Source organism: Rutilus rutilus, assembly GCF_951802725.1.
Source record: "Rutilus rutilus genome assembly, chromosome: 4".
NCBI lineage: Eukaryota > Metazoa > Chordata > Actinopteri > Cypriniformes > Leuciscidae > Rutilus > Rutilus rutilus.
Genome location: NC_140212.1, coordinates 11,743,896 through 11,767,917, shown reverse-complemented (window position 1 = coordinate 11,767,917; position 24,022 = coordinate 11,743,896). Strand labels below are relative to the sequence as shown.

The 24,022-nt window shown below is 38.0% G+C and overlaps 1 protein-coding gene across 2 annotated transcripts in view; it reads right to left on the bottom strand.

Annotated features, from left to right (window-relative positions):
• Window positions 1-9,465: 9,465 nt before the first annotated feature.
• Window positions 9,466-24,022, bottom strand: part of shisal1a (shisa like 1a) — a gene marked incomplete at its 3' end in the record, with an annotated part of 28,096 nt that continues 13,539 nt past the window's right edge. The window contains exons 3-5 of one of the 2 annotated variants that reach the window (XM_084408361.1): window positions 21,941-22,154; window positions 18,971-19,264; window positions 9,466-10,930 (exon numbers count right to left, since the gene is read on the bottom strand). In XM_084408361.1, the coding sequence (XP_084264487.1) occupies window position 10,930; window positions 18,971-19,264; window positions 21,941-22,154 (509 nt within the window). Of the gene's footprint in view, window positions 10,931-18,966; window positions 19,265-21,940; window positions 22,155-24,022 lie in introns of those variants that run through there. The other variant, XM_084408360.1, reaches the window with a different exon arrangement.

Here is a 24,022-nt window from a genome sequence, read left to right as displayed (position 1 = left end):
AGGTCTGGAAACGCCCCTTTAAGAGGGTGATGCAGTTTCTCAATCCTACCATCATTCCAGCCTTATTAGACATTCTCTGATTCCAACATAAAGCAGACTTGCTTGTAGTTCAGAGATTTTTAAAGAAAAGTAATTAAAATTTGAAAAAAAAAACAAAAAGTAATTGATTTAAAGAAAAAAATCCAAACAGATTTGAGATTGTGTTTGATTTTTAAAACATGTGAATGGCATGATATATCATTTAATAACAATTTAACAAATGCATCTTTGATTGTTATTTTGTACAATATAACACATTTATTTATTTAGACAGTTTTGAAATTGTTTATGATTTTTAAAACGGGAATGACGAAATATAACTGTAATTATTTTGTATAGTTATAGTATAATACTTTATTTATTTATTTTATGAAAAAAAGAAAGAAATTTAGACCTAAGCTTTAACTTTGAAACTGTATTCCTGGTTGTTACCAGAGCTGTTTTCACATAACTGTCAACCCTGAAATCCAAAAATAAGTGACTAGTCATATAATGATGCGTGGTAAATCAACCAATCCTGTACAACAAAAATGAGCGATTTAACATGCAACTCATGACATGTGCACTTCTTTACTTCAATGACAGTTAAATTACTACATCATGGATAATGGATTCCCCAAACAAGAAGAGCACTTGGGTGAGAGTTCATAACAGATATTCTGCAAGTGTTTGTAATCTAGTTTTCTTTTTCTCTACAGATGTTTGAATGAAATCTTTAGATGCCTAACGAACAATTGATTGTTGTAATATTTAGACTGAAAGATCAACCAAACCCACTGATTTTGTGTTATAATTTTATTTTGACTGTCTTAAAATTACATTTTGTTTCATTAGTGTCAGAAGCAGTCCCAGAATTGATTAGTTATAGACATAAAGTCCAGCTAATTCTTGGACTGGTGCCTGTTTCTAAAGACTGTAAGGAGGTCATCATTAGTCAGTCAGATCACCTAAAGTCGCTTCTTGAGCACCACAAGAACCTTGGACATCTAGATACCAAGAATTTGATCAAGTCTGTTACATTAGCTACCGTTTATAACAGTTGTCTTTCATATTGTGATAACCTCCATTGCAATTTTTTCCAGACAGCCCATGAGTGCTGGAAATTGCATCCTGTCCAACTCTCTAAAGCAGGTGACTTCCATCAGTTAAGTCACGTTCAGAGGTTTGACTGAAAGACCCTGGAGTCAGTAGTAGGAACATCTGAATCTAAAAAGACTCAGGTAGGACAAGGTGAAGATGGAAGGCCTGCAAGAGGCTCTGGTTTGGATGATTCTGGGCTAACACTTCCAGAAGACCATATCAACAGATGGTACTGAAAAATCTCAAGAGTGATGCTAGAGGCTGCGGTCTTTAGCGTCCTTGTTAGCGTGCCCACCTCCCACGTCGGAGTCCCCAGCTCGAATCCTGCTCGGAGCGGGTTGTGTAGGACTGGTTACATATGTATAAAGCACTTTCTGTGAATAATTAAAGTGATGACGTTTTCCTGTTGCAGATGGATCCTCTCACACCTTCTATTGTTTGCAGTGCCCATTGAGACACTCTCAGGAGGAAAACCTCAGGAAAGAAAGTCCACTCAACTGAGGTTATAGGAAGTGATACTGTAGTTGATCCCTTTTTTGCCCAACAGCTGCCACAATTGTGGTAAAAGGTACCGTTTCTCATGCTTATTGAAAACCCACCAGCTCACCCACACCAATGAGCATCCTTTTCTCTGCCTGGTACCTGAATGTGGCTGCAGTTTCTCCCATTCTCAGGCCCTCCGTTGCCATCAACTCGTTTATGTGCCCAAACATCCTAATGTCACTGAAAGATGTTCTCGAGGAAAACAAGCTACAAAAGCCGAAATATCAGACCTACAACTGTACTGCGGAGAGACCTTCAGCTCGCTCAGCGCCAGGAGAGACCATCACAAGACCCACCCTGGAGAGTCAGTGCATCGCTGCAACGCCTGCGGGAAGCAGCTCAGCTGCCAGGCCGCTCTTATCAGACACAAGCGGATCCACGCAGAGGAACGCCCCTATAAGTGTATCAAATGTCAGTCCACCTTCATCTGCTCAAACTCCTACAAGCGACACATGCTGACGCATCAGCCTGAGAGACCATTCCTCTGTACCTGAGAGGGGTTTCACGTACCGATGCGTTCTTTTGGCTTATCAGCGCATGATGCGCATCCACTCTGAGGAGAGGCCGTAGCCTACCATTGCGTGGACTGTGGGAAGGTGTTTCTGTACCCTGGGGCTTTGACGCAACACCAGAGGAGACATTTCAAAGAGAAACCATGCCTTTGTGCACACTGTGGGAAAAACTATATGGAGAACTCTCTTTGTTCACATTTGGCCAGCCACGACACACAAGTGTGACAAGTCGTACACGTTGAAGGCCAGCCTGACCCTCCATAAACTCTCACACACAGGAGAAAGAAAAGACCATTCCTTTGCTGCGGAAAGGCTTTTTTATCCTTCGGCACTACCACACTGAACACAAACCTTTCCAGTGCCCAGACTGTGAAAAGAGTTTCATGCAGTCCAGCGACCTGCAGGTCCACATGAGGCATCACACAGGCATATGGCCCTATTTGTGTTCTCGGTTTAAAAAAACTTTCTTTAGTTCTTACCACCTCAAGGCACTTTTGGATGCACACTGAAGAAAAAACATTTCGGTGCTTGGACTGCAAAAAAAAAAAAAAAAAATCAATAGTCATATCATCTGAAAGTGCACTTCCAGACTAGAAAAGAGAGGGACGGGAGGGCATATAAAATATTACCAAGGTAGGCTATGTGACTATAATGTTACACACTTTTTTCATATAAGCCTATATTCTCATACAAACAGGAATTTGTAATAATGTGGTTCATGTTATGTTTTATATCAGTGGTTAAAGTGCTTATAGAACTTAGTCACTCACAACAGACGCCTTATTTAATATTTAGTAAGTTAACATTAGGGGTTTTGGGACATGTACAGCCTGTGTAGGCCTACAGTGTGTGGGGCAGATGCTGTCTTAGCTAAAAGGTTCAATTCAGCATATTACAGTAATGTTTATTATAACCTTTCTTTCTACATTAAAGGTTCAATTACAAGTTAGTCATTATGCGTGTTTAGGTCTAACGCCAAGTAGACGCTACCGAAGTAGTATAGAAAAAGTCTCGTTAAGTTACTTGAGGTAACCATAGCAACAGGAGCGGTTGCCGACCATTTACTGGCGCGGTTACTGTCGTGTATATTAGTCAATTATCACTTTTATTGTAGATACAAGTTTACCACAAACTTTCTTTTTGAAAAGTTTGGATAATTGTTGACGGACCTCGACAGACTGTCCCTCGAAAGTAAGTCTGTCAGCTTTTTTGGTTTATATACGTATATTCTCTGCACTACCTGTACCATCCGCCAGACGGCAGCAACACATTGCAATTAAATGTGTTCCACACGTGCTCACTGTTGCTCCACAGTATTTGTCAGCAGTGCAAGCTACTCTCAGTCTCAATAACAAAAACAAGCAGAAGGGAACTGGTATGAAACCATTATTATTTTTACTACAATCTTTCTGGCTCTGGACATAGTTATTAATTAATATTACCAGCAGATGATTTTGAAACTCAAAATCATAGGCTACGCAAATCTAATCTTTAATCCTCAAATATTTCTGTTTGGGGTCACTCTGACCCCAACAAAGAAGCAATGCTGAAAACTCCATTAAAACATATAAAAATAGACAACCTTACAGTTAGGTTAGATGTATTTAGCATTGTTTTTATTTCCTGCTGTTCATGTTCATAAAAGATGGTTCCTTCCGGGTCTTAAAAGCATTTCAATGCCCTGTGTAAGCTGCTGTGATTCAGAAAATCCCAGCATGAGAAAATACATGACATGTATTGAAGCTTTATAATGCATGGGTTGCTTTTGTGACACTTAAATGGTGCTTTTGCATCCTTTTTAATGTTTAAAAGTGTACCCCTCCAGTTTAAATTTTTTTCCTTTTAGTGTCTACAGCAAGAAAACAGCTGTCATTAATCACGGATTCCTGCTTTTCTTCCTTTTTTTTTCCTTCACAGAGAAACATTAAATCAATATAGCTATATTAGAACACAAAGCAGCAAAGGGCAGACACTTGTGGGTGGTTGTTTGGAGTCCTATGGTCCATTCACTTTGTAAGTGTTTCCAGCTGGGATGGGAAAGACCGGCGCCTGCCCAGCTGCTGAGCACTGACCTTACACTTACAGCAGGAGTCATTCTGCAAGAGGAAATTTTACATGAACTCTGCATTTGCAAGCTATTGGGGCTTTAAAAAAAATCTCAAACAAAACGATACGTTTGCATATTAATTTCATAATTTTATGAAAACTCAATCATTTGGCCTTCCACCGTTGACTTCCTCTAAAATCATAGTAGGCCTAATCAATAATCTAAATGTAATTTCTGTATATGATCCAGCTGGATATTAACCACACAATACATGCGCTTCATTTCAAGTTGAGCTTTAGGATCCCTTCTATGGTATGACTAATCGCAGCGCAGAAGAGTTTCGATTAATTCTGAAGGCCTGCAGTTCTCTGTAACACCATAATGAGTTTCGTAAAACACAGGTGAATGAAAAGGGGCACCTCAGTTTTAAGGGACAAAAAGGCTATTTAAACGTTTGTCCAATTTAATTTGAACTCGTCCGTATCTTGGGTTTTCTGTCTTCTCTTCATTAGCTTTACAAAACTGTGGCAAACACGGGCACCGTTCTTTCTCCCTCCATTTGTGTTATCTAATTTCCCTCCTCATCTCAAACAATCAATTACCTGGCTGAAGTGAGCCCTTAATGCCTTTAGCTGGAAATTGCCTTTGCGCCCATGCAAGCCAAATAAACCAGATTAGCCAGTGGTGATTGAATTCCGTAGGGCGAGACCCTGACGAGGACAAATTCCCTCATCTGCCAAACTCCTGCAGCGTTCAGCTGATAAGTCTGGGTGAAAAGCTCACAAACCGTGTCCCTGTTGGTGTTTTTACTTTGTTTTTAGAGCGGATTCCCGACCCTATCTGGTATTCCAGGGATTTGTTAGTGAAGAATTTAGGACAGATGTGTGACGACAGAAGTGAAGGTGTGTGTGTGTATATAATAAATGATATACACTCACCTAAAGGATTATTAGGAACACCTGTTCAATTTCTCATTAATGCAATTATCTAATCAACCAATCACATGGCAGTTGCTTCAATGCATTTAGGGGTGTGGTCCTGGTCAAGACAATCTCCTGAACTCCAAACTGAATGTCAGAATGGGAAAGAAAGGTGATTTAAGCAATTTTGAGCGTGGCATGGTTGTTGGTGCCAGACGGGCCGGTCTGAGTATTTCACAATCTGCTCAGTTACTGGGATTTTCACGCACAACCATTTCTAGGGTTTACAAAGAATGGTGTGAAAAGGGAAAAACATCCAGTATGCGGCAGTCCTGTGGGCGAAAATGCCTTGTTGATGCTAGAGGTCAGAGGAGAATGGGCCGACTGATTCAAGCTGATAGAAGAGCAACTTTGACTGAAATAACCACTCGTTACAACCGAGGTATGCAGCAAAGCATTTGTGAAGCCACAACACGCACAACCTTGAGGCGGATGGGCTACAACAGCAGAAGACCCCACCGGGTACCACTCATCTCCACTACAAATAGGAAAAAGAGGCTACAATTTGCACGAGCTCACCAAAACTGGACAGCTGAAGACTGGAAAAATGTTGCCTGGTCTGATGAGTCTCGATTTCTGTTGAGACATTCAGATGGTAGAGTCAGAATTTGGCGTAAACAGAATGAGAACATGGATCCATCATGCCTTGTTACCACTGTGCAGGCTGGTGGTTTGTGGTGTAATGGTGTGGGGGATGTTTTCTTGGCACACTTTAGGCCCCTTAGTGCCAATTGGGCATCGTTTAAATGCCACGGCCTACCTGAGCATTGTTTCTGACCATGTCCATCCCTTTATGACCACCATGTACCCATCCTCTGATGGCTACTTCCAGCAGGATAATGCACCATGTCACAAAGCTCGAATCATTTCAAATTGGTTTCTTGAACATGACAATGAGTTCACTGTACTAAAATGGCCCCCACAGTCACCAGATCTCAACCCAATAGAGCATCTTTGGGATGTGGTGGAACGGGAGCTTCGTGCCCTGGATGTGCATCCCACAAATCTCCATCAACTGCAAGATGCTATCCTATCAATATGGGCCAACATTTCTAAAGAATGCTTTCAGCACCTTGTTGAATCAATGCCACGTAGAATTAAGGCAGTTCTGAAGGCGAAAGGGGGTCAAACACAGTATTAGTATGGTGTTCCTAATAATCCTTTAGGTGAGTGTATATATCTTGAATTAAGATAGAGTTGAGTTACATTAAAAAAGTTTTTATATCAGACCTTATTTTTGATTCAAAGCATATACTTTAAAGTGTCGATTGCTCGTGAACACCGCAACACCTGCTGTCAGATAACAAGGATTTTAATTGGAGATGACATGCAACGCTCACCTAGAAAAAAAGAAATCGTCTGACCGTTGCAGTCATGTGTCAATCTATTCTGCATGTTCAAGTGGCCCTCAAGACATCGGTTGAATGAAAGGCACAAACACACCTTGACACAGAAACTCTGTAATGTGGCTTGGGGTCACAATCAGTCACTTTACTGCAGGAAACATCAGGTCTAAAGGTGTAAATATTTCTGGCATTATTGTTTTCAATTACAGTTCTTGAAGTCTGAAATCCAATTTAATTATTTCAGAATTATTTTGAAAAATATGCTAATGGCAAAACAGTTTGGACTATATATACAAGTATTGTCAAAATAAGGCAGGCTTTACATTCACAGCCTCAAGTTTTGGATAAAACATTAATATACATTTATCTTTTTAATCCAATAAAAAAAGGATAACTAACACAAAAAGACTTTAAGTAGACAGTTAAATATGTATAATTGATTTATTATGTGATGGAAAATTATTGAACCAATAATTAAAACATAAATGAAGCCTGTTGTTTATAGGGGAATATAGATTATCTTTAAATCAAACAGGGTTAGAATTAACACCTACATACTGTATCTATCGCATATAACAATTAATTAACAAATCGAGGCTTGTTAAAGCAAATTTCAAATAAATTGTTATTGCTATTTTCCATTTTAATTTTAATTTTAGTTGAAGTTTTAGTTAACCGATAACCCTGCCAGAATATGCATTTTCAATTTGGAAAGAAAACAACAAGTTTTTTTTTTTTTTTTTTTTTTTTAAATGCAGCAAATCAAGGCAGTGTTAACTTTCTTATTATCAATTATTAACTCTGAAAGTGCAAGGTGCATTGAATTTTTTATCATTAGATCAATGCATTTTTACAGGCCAAATCAGGAGGCTTTGACATATATTGTTGCCCTAGATGCGTTTTTGTCTGGAGAGCATCTACATTTGAACAGGTGTGGAAAGCAACAGAGAATATTCCATTTGTGGCAATATCAGAAAAGATAAAGAGACGTGCTGGGAAGGGGCACCACTGAAAGACACTCAAACTGGGGCAGACAGTGTATCTTGGTTTTACGAAGTCATTAGTTCTGAATGGATTCACATACCATCAAACACGGTCCCGTGAGGGTCATTGCCTATATGAGGTGAATGTAACTTTGGTGTGTCTAGTGGGCTTTGTGATATTTAATAGCTCTTCCGAGACCATGCATGATGAAGATTTAATGCATACGTAAAGAGCCATGCCTCTGCCTAATGAGCTAATCCGTTTAATGCTAACTTCACACCCACCAAAGAATCGCTTCCAGTCTCCCCTCAGACACGAGACGGCGGCAAGACTATAAATAGACCTTTAATAGATTAATGCAGTTTCTGTGATTTGTTGTTGAGGTCGGATCCAAAGCTTTCGGAACTAGTGACAAATGAAGGCGATTTTCAGATTATTTCCCGTTGTCTCATTTCCTTCCTCTATTTCTCTTATCTCTTATGTCTTTTTGTTTATCGATTTTTATGATCTGTAGCTTGACTTTTTCTTCTTTTTTTTGAGTTTCACCCCTGTGCCACACATTTCTCTGAACTTTTCTTGTCATCTCTCTGGCTTTAATGATGTGACTCTCTCTTCCGAACACTCAGACAGGGCCGGTGTGCCAAGTGTGTCAGTCGGCGGCTGGGTGCCACTTTTGTGGCCTAGGGTTCCATGTTTAGACAGGAAATTCAGAAATAGCCGGTCACACAAACTCATTTGAGCTGTGTTATCCCCTCAGAGACAAACTTCCAGCCCTGGAACCAATTAGAGCAGGAGGAGTCTCTCCACCAGTCCACCAGATGCGGCTTTGGTGTGAAGGCAGAGGTGCTGCTACTGTCGTTCCTCTGGAGAAGTCATCAACAGCTCCTCTGTTCTAAGGTGAGATGGAAAACTTTGGAGAGTGCTAAGTCTCACTTTTCTTTGACTGGCTGGCGTGTGAAAGAAATGTAAAGGGGTCTTACCATGATGAATCAAATTTTCCTTTGAGATAACAGAATTTGCTGAACTATAAAAACATACAGGACCATAAAAAACTGAAAGAACCATCAAAACTAGAGGTTTCAGAGGACATATACATATCAGTATTAAAGGCACAGCAGCAAAAAAGGGCAATAGTCGATGTGAGAGGATGGGAAATGATCATGATGTAACTGTGTAATATTGTTGAGTATTCATTTATATGTTTGTAGATAATGTATGCTAATTTATACAACTTGAAATGTATTAGTCGTGTATGTAAAATTAACCTAGATTCAAAAACTTTTTTGTTCATGGTTGTAATTCATTAACTAATGTTATCGAAGGAAACCAAAGAAGCTACCAAGAAAAAAAGGAAAAAAAAGAGTGATATGCAATGGCCAATTTAAAGAAGGATAGCCATGTAAATAGATAAATAGATAAAAAATAAAATATGTACATTCCTTGGAGTAGAGATGCTTTTATGCTCACCAAGGCTGCATTGATTTGATAAAAATACAGAAACAAAACAGTAATATTGTAAAATATTATTGTGATTTAAAATAAATGTTTTCTATTTTTAATTTATTTCAAATGTAATATATTCCGGTGATGGCAAAGCTGAAGTCACATGACCCTTTAGAAATTATTCTGATATGCTGATTTGCTGCTCAGTCATTTAAAAAAAAAAAAAAGTTTTTCTGCTTAATATTTTTGTGGAAACGGTGATACTTTTTTTTTTCAAGATTCTTAAATGAATAGAATTTTTTAAATAAATAAAAAATTAACTTTAAATAATGCGTTTACACTTTTCATCAAGTTAATGCATCCCTGCTGAATACAAGTATTAATTTGTTTTTTAAAAGTCTTACTGGTCCCAAAATTTTAAACGGTAGTGTATAAAATAAGTCTCAGAAGGAGATATATATATAGAGAGAGAGATCTGATAGACATCCAAAAACACTGCAAAAGATAAATCTTTATTTCTCCCAGACTGTAACAGTAAAAAGTTAACAAGTGCAATTACAACTCCGCTGCCCCCCACCCAACTACCGACCCCATAATAAAAACAGAGAGAAGTTTAACAGGTGGACGGCCATATCACACTTCAACTGAGGTACCAACCACTATCACAGAACAAGGTGCTAGGTATGTACTACAGATTTACTGTAAGGCAATTTATAACCATTATAACTTATTACTCCAAAACATAACATATCTCTCTTCCCTCCAAGAGGGGAAAACTAGTTTCACCTTAAATAGATTAAACGAAATCACAACAATTTCTCCTCTATACACAACACAACTCAGCACAACGCTGTGTGTTATTGCAGGTGAATACTCACAGCCTAACAGTGGCTACTTTTACCTATGTCTAGTTGGTTTCGACTCAGTGCACAAATTCAATAGGATTTCTACAATGAAGTGATCGTCGGGCATCATGTTTATCCAGATCTACACTCCATGAAGCAATGCCACTTAGTCAAGTTTCAGGTAAAGTTATGGTTCTTATGGTCGATAAATGACATTTTTCTTAATAGTTATTCATTTTTATCTATTGCTTTATGTAGAAATTATTTCCCCAACTTAAAATTTCAGTAATTATAAATGTTTCACATGAGCTTGTCACATGAGCAAAATTTCGTCAAATGTTTGCAGCAGGCAAAAAAGCTTTTGTCTATTGTACTATAGCAATGTAAAGTTGTCACATGAGCAAAATTTCGTCAAATGTTTGCAGGTAAAAACGCTTTTGTCTATTGTACTATAGCAATGTAAAGTCACTTTTAAATCAGACCAAGCATCTTTCAACTTAAACCAAGCAACTTAAACTCTGCGTTATGAAACTTTACGCCGTCACGTGAAATTCCCAATCTATTGAATTGAAATTCGCCCTTGGAAATTCGCAGAACAATGTGACCGCACCTTAAAATACTGTAAGATTATGTTGTGGTTATGTTGGGTCAAATTAAAATGGATATAAAAAATCTTTTTTCGCTACTTTCAAGAAAAGCCAACCAATGACTTCAGAGCAGTGCAAACATGACATGTACTGTAGAGATTTACGGACACATCGGCCTCTTCTCTGTCTTTTCGCAAAGTCCTATTCCCTGCATCTAAATCTTAACTTCCGAAATGACAAGGCAAGGTAGTGGGTGTCAAAGACAACATCCTCATTAAAGTCCTTCCAAAAGTAGATCCAGCTGAAAAAGCCTGCTCTGATTGGGCAGAGAAAGTCATTTGCAGCTGTCAGTCTCAGCATCAATATGTGGAGAAAATGCCATCCAGCAGAGCTGCAGGAGGTCGCCGGCACAGTCCGTGTCGTCAATGTAGATGGGGCCAGGAAAAGAGTCTAAAAAAAGAGTCATTTTCTGGCTGTTCCTCCTTTGTCATACCAAGTATATCCTTGGGATCAAAGCTGGATATCTAGAGAAACGGAGAGAGAGAGAGAGAGCAGATCAAGATTCAAATTTAATCCGTCAATTGACACTCATATTTTTGTGGCTCAGGCATCAGAAAGTATTAAATACATGCAGTATATAATCTTGGTATTTCACAATACAAGCATGTATTCTCTGTCAGTGATGCACAATGATCTTTAAAGGGAAAACAGGATCTCCCAGTGGAACAGATGTGTTGATTAGGCCCTTGTGGATGTTATAATCAGACACCAGCTCTGTAGCCGCGGGCAAGCCGGAGCACGATTGAGCTGTGCGTTCACAAACAATCTCAGATCGCATCTCAACCTGTTTACATGTTGATACTTCACTGTACGGAGAGACAGCATCCTCGCACACACTTTGGATTGCTAATAAGGCCTGTTACAAGTCAGACTGAAACGACAGTCTTTTCCAAAAAGGTTTTTTATTTTAGGTCTCAACTCAAACTCACTTTTCTCCATCATAAATATGAGCTGATATTACACATTTGTGTGGGTTCACAATACAAGTGGGTACAATACAAGCTTAAACACTTGTGGCATATTGTTGATTACCACAAAATTGAATTTCAATTTGTCCCTCCTTTTCTTAAAAAATAAATCAGCTAAAATCTGGAAGTGAATTGGACCAATCCGTAAACGTTAAAATACTCATCATTTCAAAAGCATAGGCACAAGATGTAAACAATGTGCACGAAAACATGATTTTAGTGTAAAAAAAAAAAAAAAAAAATTCACTTGCTAATTCCAATTTTACAACTTTGCTGCCATGGCAAAATAACCAGTAAAACCCTAAAATTAACCTTAATGATGAGAACAGCTTTACAGCTAAAATAATGTACAAGTCTTAACAAAATTAATCTAAGAGCTTTTAAAAGTATAAGCTTCACATTTCTGCTTCCATTTAATATATACAGTATCTACTATACGCCACTTATATTTAGTCTTATCGGACATCCCCAAACTACATTCCACCCTAAACTGGATATTCTGTCATTGTTTATTATTTTTATTGTACATTTATCCATCATTATATTGAAAAAAGTGACCAGGACATTCTTCAAAAACTGGTTTTGTGTCCTAATGAATGAAGAAAGTTAATAAGGGTTTGAGGTGAGTAAATAATAACAAAATTTTCCTTTTTGGGTGTATTATCCCTTTAATGTTGCTTAGTAAATGTCCATTTTGGCAGAGCTAGAACGGGCACTTGACTGCTGGTACGCTTTACTTGAGTTATTTAGAAATAGCATAAACATTTGGATCCCTCTGCCACTTGAGTGAGACTTGTGAGCCTCATAAATGGAAATGTCAGATAAAGACAGAACATTTAATCAACTCGTTCCTACAAACTAATCCTGTTTGTAATGATGAATGCCTGACTCCGTTCAACTGCCTGAACCTTAGCTACTGTGAACGTGGTCAGATTTTTAAGAATTTAGTCTTGGCAGAAGTTTCGGGAATGTCCAGAGCTTTGGCCTACTTTAGAGAAGGGGCTGTCTGCACAGAGCACCATGCTCATTTATTATGCATTACAGAACGCTTTTAAGCAATGTAGGCCAGGAGCGCAGACAGGTTTGTTGGTCTTGGAGAACACGCCTCTAAGGAACACACCGTTGTTCATGAAAAGAGTTGAAATGTCACACACAGGTCTTCCCTAACTCTCCAGGCGTCCTGGAAAATACTCAGAATGGAGTACTCTAGATTTAGTCTTTACACCCTCTCCACCACAGAAAAAAAAACAGTGAGTACATATATCTATATTTATTATGTTCACTAAAATCATTTTATCCTTTACAAAATGGATGTACATATTTATATACATAATTAGTATTATTTATTGTAGTAGTATTATATATTATTTGCACAACACCAGCCAATGGTCTCAATTGGCTGCCCATGCACGCTTTGACCTGCTCTCAAACACTGTATTGTAGCTGAGGTCTGGAAGAGTTTGTTTTGTGGTGTAGATTTGCTGTTTCTGCGCAGTGATAGCAGATCCACTTTCCGAATGAAGACTCGGGATCGAATTGGCACCATCGTTACTGTTCGTATAACTGTGTACAAAAATGGCTGTTTTGTTTCCGACATGCGCTGAAGCGGTTGACCAATCGCAACAGACTGAGCCATCTGACCAATCAGAGCAGTGTATCTCTCTAAAAGGAGGGGTTTAGGGAGACTGAGCCATCTGACCAATCAGAGCAGTGTATCTCTCTAAAAGGAGGGGTTTAGGGAGACCTGATCCTTTATCTAACCAATTCAGACACTGTGAGAAAAGAGGCGATGCTGCAATGTAAATTTTGAGAAAATTAATTTGTTTTTACATTAGATGCATGTAATCATATTATAGAAGACTTCCAAAACAAAGGAACCTTTAAAATAGTATAATAGGGGCACTTACATTTTTCTTTACTAAATTTTTTTGTTCACTAAAATATTTTTTTTCTTTTACAAAAAGAAAATTTGCAAAAAGCTGGGAATACAACACAGCTCTATTAAGTCATAAGCACACTTTTGCTGGAAAACAGCGGCATATGCAAACCATTACTGATTGGTTTGTTGGTTTGTGGTTTTCAGCACATTCTTACTGCTTATTACAAGACCGTCACAAGTCATTTTCAAAATGTAGAAAAAACCTCATCTATGTTAGCCAGCTTGATAATATCAGCAGAAGTAGTGATAGTTGCAAGGCAAAAAAAATTGAAATGAAATTTTCATTAACTGAAAAGCAGAAACAGCTGATTATATCTGTATATGTGAAAGAAAGAGAGTTCTTCTAAACCAAACACGAGGTCTTAATCCAAACCAAACCCTTTGAGTATGAGAGCTGAGACAATGGTGAGTCACTTCACGCTGAGATATTTACACAAGATGAGCACTGCCCTCTGTGTGCAGTAGAAATACCAACTGCCCCCACTGGGCTTGCCTCCACTCCACAACCCCTGAGAGATGATTGTTTTGGGAAATGAAGCAGAGGCGTTCTGATGGGAAGTGCTCTGAGTTGGTGACATTTAGATGAAAATATCATTTTTCTCCGACTGGAGTCCTTTCAGAGGAAAATAGCTAAATTAATATGTTTGAATTACAGAAGACTAAAGGCCAATTCACTCCGCACAGACAAACAAGCTGGCCGTTGGATTTAGAATTTTAAGAAAAATAACTGTCATGTTCACACTGCCCCAACAAACGCTGATTGAACAAGTTCATTCAGGTGAAAATAAACCCCGACCAGTGCCAGCAGATGCCGACAGGGGTCGCACTGATCCGACAAACTGTTTAGTTTAGTTTATTTTTTTTATAAAGCACATTTCTACTGCCTCAAGTGCAGCCCAAAGTGCTGTACAAAGCCATCGATAAAACCAAACACAGAGAATACAAAACACAACAACATTAAATATTTAGTTCTCTGCTGGGTCAGAGTCAAACGCCAAGCTATAAAAGTGCTTCTTCAAAGCCGTTTTAAAAGAGGGCAAAGTGGGGGCAGAGCAGATGGCAAGCGGCAAGTTATTACTGTGCGGTGTGAACTGCCCCTAAGGCTCTCGGTATCAAATGCAAATTGAGTGGTAATTTTAAAACAATGCTCACTGCTACACTCCATTACATAATGAAAAGTGAGTGTCGGCTTTGCATAGTGTGTCAAATTCTCTGCTTTATGCACTTTCTAATTGGTTTAAAAGCTTGTTATTAAAGTAGAAGTGCAGACTCTATCTCCTAACATAGCTTACCGCCTCATTATTCATATTAAATGCCTGTTGAAGACGTAATGATGCTTTGGCCATTACAGCGATTGTGGTTTTTGTCTGTAATTTCATTAAAGCCTTTAGGGTATTCAAAAATATTCCCATTTTTCTTAATTTCTTTTCCAACCCAATACCATTGCCATCTGGAATCATGATGAGAAAACTCCGAAACAGACAAGAAATGCAATCACGAAAGCTACGGGAAATCACTATCTCCACTCACCACTAGTCGAGAAATTGCTTAATTATTATCAGATGGATTCTCTCTTATGCAATTCTGTGAAAAATGTCATTTTATTCAGTGATATGCAATTTGTTTTGCTGCCAACAACAGTCCAGAGTCTGCAGGCAGCCGTGCTCTCGGATGTACGAGTTTGGACTGTAGCAAAGCTCTGATCATCACTCAGATCAAGTGTTTTTCATTTGGCGTAGCCAACGTGATATTCAGTTACTGTTGTCCCTTATCATCAGAAGTAAACTGACCTCTCAGAATCACATTCTGTGTTCACAAACTGTGACATTAATACCATGACTCAATAGCAAATCTCAGCTTTTACACTATTATCTATACCCTCGAGTTAGCGAATGTATTTTTATTAGCATTTTTGTCCATGCAATGAAAGTCAATGCTGTCCAAAACTACACTGGATCCCTGTTGACTTTAAAAACACTGATACATTTTTCAAAATATCTTCTTTTGTGTTAAAAATGACAGGTTTGGTAATAAAATCTTTAAAAACGTATGAATTAATATGATTTTTTTTTGTAGTTATGTCAAACTCTACAATATTTTATCGGGTAGAAATTACTGAGAAATTTGCAATTATTTAAGCCAATAGATAACTAAATGACTATAAAAGTCATGCAAATTCATTGGTCATAAAGACCCTGAAACCTGAAGAACATTTGGTTACACTTTATTTGATGATATCCTTGTTACAGTGCAGTTTGTAATAATGTAATGTAATTATGCATAATTTGCAGTTATTACTATAGTAACTAATGTAAACATGTAACAAGGACACTGTAAAATAAATTGTTACTAAACATTCACTTCATTTGTATATTGCCACAGTTTCTATAAATAAAAAATAAGAAGCTTTGCCATTAGAGTAAGTGCCAGAAATATCTTGAGGAATACAGTATGTAATTGGACATTGGGGCTTTGGATTCAAAAAGTTTGAGAACCACTGGTTTAACAAATGGGTTCATTTTCTGCTTTAACTACTCCCAACTCCCAAATAAATTCAATATTACACAAATTGGGGTTTGGGGATGATTCTTCAATCTGCCTGCTACTTCAAAGTAATGACATTTGGACCTTTTTGAAAATAATCATAAAAAAAAAATTGACTTGCTGGAAGAGAATCTTGACACAGTAGACAGTCTGAAGGAGGGTAGAGGGAGGCTTTAACTTCTAAATTATCTCCTGCCAACAGCATGCAGGTGCAGGACTTTAATTAGCAGCACATGTTCAACACACACACACACACACACACAAATCGACCAGGCGGAAGGGGGCAGAGAAAATCACATTAATAAATTAGATTTTGGGCACTGTTGAGATGGCCATCCAGCATTAAAGTGATCATTGTCTATCATGTGTAGTACAAGTTCATGGTGTTGATTAAAGCACAATTTAGCATAGTGATCGTGAACACAGACATGAGAGAAACTGCTTTGATGTCAATTACATCTCAAGTGTGCCAGTATTCAATTAACCTTATCCTTCAAAATTCTTTAGGAGTCGAACAGCCAGACGAACTTATTGCGCTCATGCATCTTATCTCTGAGCTGCAAGAACTCTATTTCTCCAGCTTCTTCAAAGTGCGAGACGCATCATCATCATATTACACGCTAGATTCCACTCGCCTGCCTCCAGACGTTCCACTCTCAGATGACAGGACAGGTGTGGAAGGGGAGGGGCGAGAATGAGAGAATGGAAAGCTCATTGGCTCGTTTCGGAGTTCAGTCTGCATTTCAGAAATCTAGCTTGAAATATATCTCTAAATCTGTGCGTACGCTGAAATTTTTTCCGGCTTTTGCATTTGTTGCCTGTCAAGAGTGTAAGATGTGATCTGGGTGGATAAAAGCTATGACAGACATCAATGATATTTTATGTTATGATATATACACTAACGTTCAAAGTATGGGGTCAGTAAGACTTAAAAAAAAAGAAGTTGCTTTAATTCAGCAAGGATACTAAATTGATCAAAGGTGACTGACTGTAAACCAAAACCTTTGCACCTTTGCCCACACAATATCGCAAAAATGAAATACTGTGAAATGCTCACCAACAACAAATGAATTGCCCATGTTAGAACTTTTGGAGGCGTCACGGACCGGTGTCTTGTCGCTATATGAATCTCATATTAGCGTTCCTGCCACATTATGATCATACTATTAAAATCACTTCAGACTCCAGACACTTCATTTCAGTTTGGCATGTCAAGAAGAATGTTCGAACATGGCATGAATGCTGATGTAAAATGTCCAGGCAGCGTAGTCAATCTAAGTCTTAGCTAACATACACTACCGTTCAAAAACTGTAAGGTCGATTTTTTTTTATAGAAGTCTGCATTTAATTGATCAAAAATCTGTCAAATTACAAACATTTCTTAAACATTTCTAATGTTGAAAATAGTGTTGCTTAATTCTTTTGTGGAAACTGATAAATTTTTAATGAATTCATTTTCTAGCAACATAAATGTCTTTGGGTTTGAATTGGGTTTGGATGGCAAGGGTCGCCGTGTCAAGGTCATGTCAGGCAACAGATGCAACAGATGGCATAGCGAATGCTACCTCATACTGAGCCAGATTAGCCATGAGGGACCCATGTGGCCAGCACCTGCTGTTAGAAGATGTTTTCCCTTCAATCCCATCTGAAACAATTTCTGTGGAGTCTGAGTAGTTCCTTTGCTTGAGCCAAGAATTTGCAGACTTTTAAAAGGTCAGCTTTCCACCCTTCTTCAATGTATGATTAGCTGGTAAATTCTGTGTTTAAAGTGTTTCCTGGTGTATATCAGATATTAGTCTACAGGGCCTGATATACTCATGGCGAAGTTCATGTTTTTACTGGCGGACATCCAACCTCAAGGTACTTAGTAGAAGAAATAAACCTGAGAACATTTCCACATTAAAGAAGGCGGAGCCTCAGAGCCACACCTACTTATTACGTAATCGCCACGGACCAATGGGTGTTTGAAGGGGTTTATCAGCTAGAGCGAATTTTTACAGAAAGTTCGCTTTGGCAAGCTGTTTCGAACTCCCGAAACAAACACAAAACGAAGGTTGTTTTGGCCTGATTTGTTCGAAATGACGTCACACCAGTTCGTTGTTCGATTTCTTACTTGAAAATCACCAATGCTCATTGTGAACAAGCAACTTCTGCCAGATGTTGAGGCGACTGCCACACATTTTTTGAAGTATAGAGATCATATGAGAACTAACAACAAATATTTTGGTACAGTACAACAATTGGTTTTACTTCCTATAGCAAACCTTTAGTCAGACTTACTATCCATTCACGTCAATGTGCCTATAAGACCTGTATGATCCATTTTTTTAGTAATCCACCACCAGTATTAATTGAGACTAAAAGTTTGATAAGGTTTTGGTGACAATGAGGTTCATGAACTAACAATGAACAACATTTTTTACAGCATTTATTAATCTAGGTTAATGCTATTTTACAAAGTTTTGTTCAATGTTAATTCAAGTTTGTTCTTTATACATATAATTAATGCAATTAATTTTTTTTACAAATTACATTCAAAATAAATGTAGAAATTAACATTTGTTAGATGTGTATTTCTCTTATTTAATTGTTTATTAATTTGTATTTTAATGTATTTTTTTATAATGTGGTGGAGTGTTTTGGACAGTTGTGTTGTCTTAAGAATAATAGAAGATCAATATTGCATTACATTTTAAAAAGTATTTTACTTCATATTTTGTTCATGAATCCTAATAACTAATGTTAACGGATATAACCTTAGGTGTTACCAAAGTTTTTGCATTGCATTCAAGCCTCTGCTGCAACAGCCCAGACCTTCTCGTATCTTAGTTGTTATACTAGTATAATGTTTTATACACTTTTCTGCTAATTACATTTATGTTTTATCCAATGTTCATTCAATATCAGTTTATTTTTTGTGTCCGAGTACGACACAATCCATCAAGATCAGAAATCAATTAGGGTTACGCTACAATGACTCTCTGGACATAACATAAGGGTCCTGGGTGTTTAGTTCTCTGGGAGCTCTCCTTTATCCCTGTTCGTTGACTCACCAGGCTGTTGAGGTCTGGAAGGTCAGGAGCGTAGGGCTCTGTGCTTCGCCTCTCAAGCTGTGCCGTGGATGGTGGTGGTGACTCAGGCCTGATCCCATGTTGTGTTCACTCTCCTGAGCTGTGCTGTGCCATTGACTCCTGGCCTGTTTGAGCCACCGTCCTCCCAGGCCCCATTTCTCCAGGTAGACCCGGCACAACTCGTAGTTCATAGCCGAGTAATACAGGAAGTCCAAAGCCAGAAGGATCATGACGAAAAAGCCGTAAATCCACACACCGATGAGGGCGGTGTAGTTACTAAAGCGACAGGAACGACAAAGAGATGGAAGTTATACTTGTGCTTTACAAAAAAGGTTAATTCTAAATGAGAAACAGGAATAGTCATTACAAGTGAGAATGGGCATGATTTTTTTACTCATTTAAATCAACTAGTACAATGAAAAGAGAGGTCAGTGCCAACGCAGTGGCAGTAAAGTGCTGTAATTGCTTTCTACTGGTCTTTGTGATTGCTTTGGCAGGATAGTGTGCGGGTCGGGCAAACGTCGTACAGCTACCCAGTGCTCTGGGATTCTACAGTCACACAGAGGGATTGAATTGATCTTGAGTGGTGAAATAATATTGTCATGCTTGACTAGAGTCAGGGCATGGTGACAAGCTGGCCTTTATGTCACTGCTTCATTGTTTATGTCCCATTGTGGGGCTGAAAATTAATTGATATATTTTGGATTAGTACTGCAATGTTTCTCTGACAGAGATCTCAGATGCATGACTGAAACAACAAGGTCTTAGTTTTTCATACACACACGAGCGTATGACATATTGTCTCTTTTGCCATGGCTAAATGTCAGAGGGATTCTTTCATCATCATAGCAGACAGTTTGATCTGGATGCTTGGTTCACTTGGGAATAATGAATAATAAATCGCACTCATATCAGACGCCAACAGAGATGTTTCAGAAAACACGGACGCAGGCTGTGACAATACAATCGTACAATCACTTTTGTTTTTCTCAAGATACTGCACTGATATTTTCAATTGTTTTAAATGCATTTATAACATTTCAGTAATAGATGTATTAAAATATTCAAGATTAGAGGGGCCCAATTTAATACTCTGTAATTGAAAAAAAAAAAAAACAGTTAATGTAATTTAATTCAGGGATTTTGAAAGAGGCTGCTAAGCAAATTATTTTACTAAATTTATATTCTAGGACATATTTAACACGAAAAAAATGTAATATATTAATTAATTATTTTATTCAGAAATCAAGATTTTTAACTATGATTAAAAAATTAATGATGAATCTGCATAATGTTCTGTAAAAATCATTGTATTTCTAAGTTATCTCTCTTTTTACATTCATGAAAGACATTCATATGTTTTACATATGTTGTGCTTATGGTAAATCATGGTAAATCATGGTAAACTATGCTAGAACAGGGTAAATCATGGTAAACTATGATAAATCATGGTAAACTATGATAAACTATGGTAAACCATGCTAGAATCACAGTAAACAATGGTAAATCATACTAGAATGTAATACAATGTAAATATCTTCCAGAAAATACTTTTTAAATACTTTTCCCCTCCTTTTTTCTTTAAGGCCAAATACAATATAAAATTCGGTCATTCAATCTTGGTAATGTGTTTATAATATCACACATATTCCCACACAGTTCAAATGTGTCTTTATACAGTATACATATATATATATATAAACATATCTGCCTGTATATTTTAGGAAGGGGATCATTTGCATTTGGTCCATCATATTTTGGGGTCCTTGACATCAAAAAGTTTGAAGATTGACTTAAACAAACCTGCATTTAGCCTGTTCTGTCAGTAAATTCTAGCTTCTATCTTTTGTGTGCATGTGGTTTAGTATCTGCTCTGATGTATTATGCATTTTGAACCGTGTTTGCATATGTGTGAAGATGGCAGACAAAACCAGGCTTTCCGCAAATACGCAAGTCCATCAGATTGTCACATTTTTCTCCCCTCCCTCTCAGTCAGCTGGAGGGATAAACAAGCCATGATAATATTCAGAAGAAATGTATCACTCTACTGATTTCTGGTCTTGCTGGCTGCTTTAGAGACTGGGAGTCATTTTTCAGACTTCGTTACTTTAACAGCCTGTGGGGAAAATCTGAATGGCACTGCTAGCCTTCTGTGGTCATTACAAAACAGAAGAGTGCTTTAACAGCACAGCGTATGGTTCAGAACCTTCTTAGAGGAAGTTTCGGTCTGGTGCAGACTGGCTGTGGTAAGGTTTAGATGGACGGACAAGCTACAAATCAATATGTAGAAATAAGTGTGCCCCGAGAGTACACTGTGTATCTTTATCACCCAAAGATTAAAATAGCAAGTGCAAGAGAAGGTGTGAATGAGAAATATTCAGAGGATCTTTAATTATTTCACACTAAGAAGTATCAGAGGTTGTTTCTCATATTTAAGACTATGAAGAGTTTGAAATGGAGATGGAGACTGTTGCATACATTAGATTATTTTCATTATCTGGGTGTATATAAGTAGGCCTAGCCTAAATGTAAAACTGCATCAGATTATTTTTGTTTTAGTCATACTTTGTCTTTTGACAAAAACTTTCATATTTGACAAAAAATATTTCATACTTTGAGTTTTAATCAAAAAAAAAAAAACTGAACCAAATTTTTTTTATCAACATTTAAAGTGAGCACTCCGATTATTTATTATTGTATTGTTTTTATATTATATTATGATATTTCATATTTTTGTCAACAGTATTTGAAATTTGTTTTATTTTTGTCACGCCAAAACAATTTAATTCAATAATTTTGTTGAAAAAAATGAACACTGTTTGTTAACTCTCTAGAAAAATGTAGATAGGGGTGCATCATTTGAAAAAAAAATCGTGTGGGGTATTGGTTCAGATCCCCCCAAAAAGCAAAGTGCATGCTAGCAAAATACTTTTATCCTGACCAGTTACTCACTTGTGGGCGTAACCGTCTGAGTTGGTGGTGAGGTTGAGCTGCATCACGCTCTGAAACTCGGATTCGTTGCAGCAGTATTTGAAGGCCGTGTTGTTATGGTGACAGCAGAAAACGTAGGTCTTGTTGTCCGAGAGTCGAGGGCAGTGGAAACCGAAGTGATAGCGCCCCTTGTGGTCGGAGTAAGGCTCACACACTCTGAAGTGCGCCGAGAGAGCTGCAGAGAGATAAAACAGAGGAGGATGAGAGAATAAGGTCGATAAAGCTGAGTGATTTCAAACAGCTCGTGATCTGATTCAGTGTGGGATGAATGACTTCTGATGTGCGCTCGATAGTGGAACAGAGGGAGAGATTTACCGAGCAGATCTTTCATGTCTCCAGTAATTAGAGCTTTGGCTGGAATAAACGCTGCCAGATTCATTAAATACGTCCTTTTTGACTTTATGTCACGTGGTACACTTCAACTCCAGAAACAAGTGAGAGTTTTTAATATCACAAGTGGCATCACAAACATGTTCGTCTTGCACCAAAACAGACAGCTTCTCAACTCGTGAACTAACTCTCCATCGAACAATCCTCCCTCCAGTAATTGCTCAGATAATGAAGTTCGCAGAGTCTCGGAAGCATTGTAATGACAAGGCAAATGAACAAGCAAGTATCTTGGCCATTCCTACTTTTTTTTTTCTATGCAGAATTCTGTGCTCGTCAGCAATGCCCATAGACTCACTCCCGAAGTGCACCTGCTCATTTCTAAAGCTGCATACTGAGCTTTATGAAAAATAAGAAAGCACCGTGCCAGCATTTGCATATAGATGAGAGCTGTCTGAGAAGGCACGTTTGGTAAGTGAAATGGACAAGAACACTGGATCTGTGAATCTGATGGACCTCACTGTCCATTTTTACAGTGGATTCATATTTGTGACTGAGGCGTCGTTGCTCTGAACTGTACACCAGAGTGTCAGTACTGTGTGATCTTTCTCTTTGGAAACCACCGGTTAAGTTTTCCGGTTATATCAAGGCAATGATTCCCATTCACATTAGAACAATGAATGAGCAGGCCTGGAAAAGAATCGCAAGAACTGGAATGGAAACAAAAACCTTTAACGGTAATTGCCGTGGAATCGAAGTTGAATAAGAGAGGCAAAAAGTATTATGACACAGGAAACTATTTAATGTTTGCCGCATTTGACCTCTCGCTAATGACCAAAACTGCCAATTACGTGAGAGCGCAGGCACACAGAGCGGCTGGTAATGATCGGAATAAATCAGTGCTGACAGCAGTGTGGGCCAGAGAACCCTCCAGTGCCACCTTTGACCCCATAAAGGGCCCAGTATTGCATTGGAAGTTATTTGGCAGTGCTCACGCTGTATCCATCAACCAAATAGGCAAAAACACAGGCAACAAGGCAGGTCTTTAATATTTGGAAAAGGGGAGAAAAAAAGAACAAAAGAAAAAGCTGGGGTGTGAAATGAAAACCACCTGTTGGAGATTTTTTCATTCTCCTTTTCATTGTGGCAACAGGAGTATTTAAGTGTTTTTATTTTGGTACGCCAGTTTTCTGTGCTGACAGGCAACACCTCAGTTCATGCTCTTTTCACCAGAAATAAAGTGAGAATGAAATGTGAATGTGAATGTATCTGCGATGTGTCCAGGTGGACAGACACCTGTCTAGTGACAGGTCTAAAACTATAATATTAACCCCTTAAAAACATTGAAAATCAAAACTCTTTGAGAGCCAAATTTAACAACAGAAACCATTTTTGGTGTGTACACTACTTATCAAACGTTTGGAGTTTGTAAGATAAGTACTTCTGCATGGATGCATTCAATTAATTAAGTGACATTAGAGACATTCTATTTCAAATAAATGATGATCTTTTGAACCTTCAATTTAGGAAAGAATTCTGAAAAAAATGTATTACACTTTCCACAAAAATATTAAGCAGCAAAAATGTTTTCAACATTGATGATAATAAGAAATGTTGCAGCAAATCAGAATGATTTCTGCAGGATCATGTGACACTGAAGACTGGAGTAATGATGCTTTGCCAGCAAAATAATAAATGACATTTCAAAATCTATTA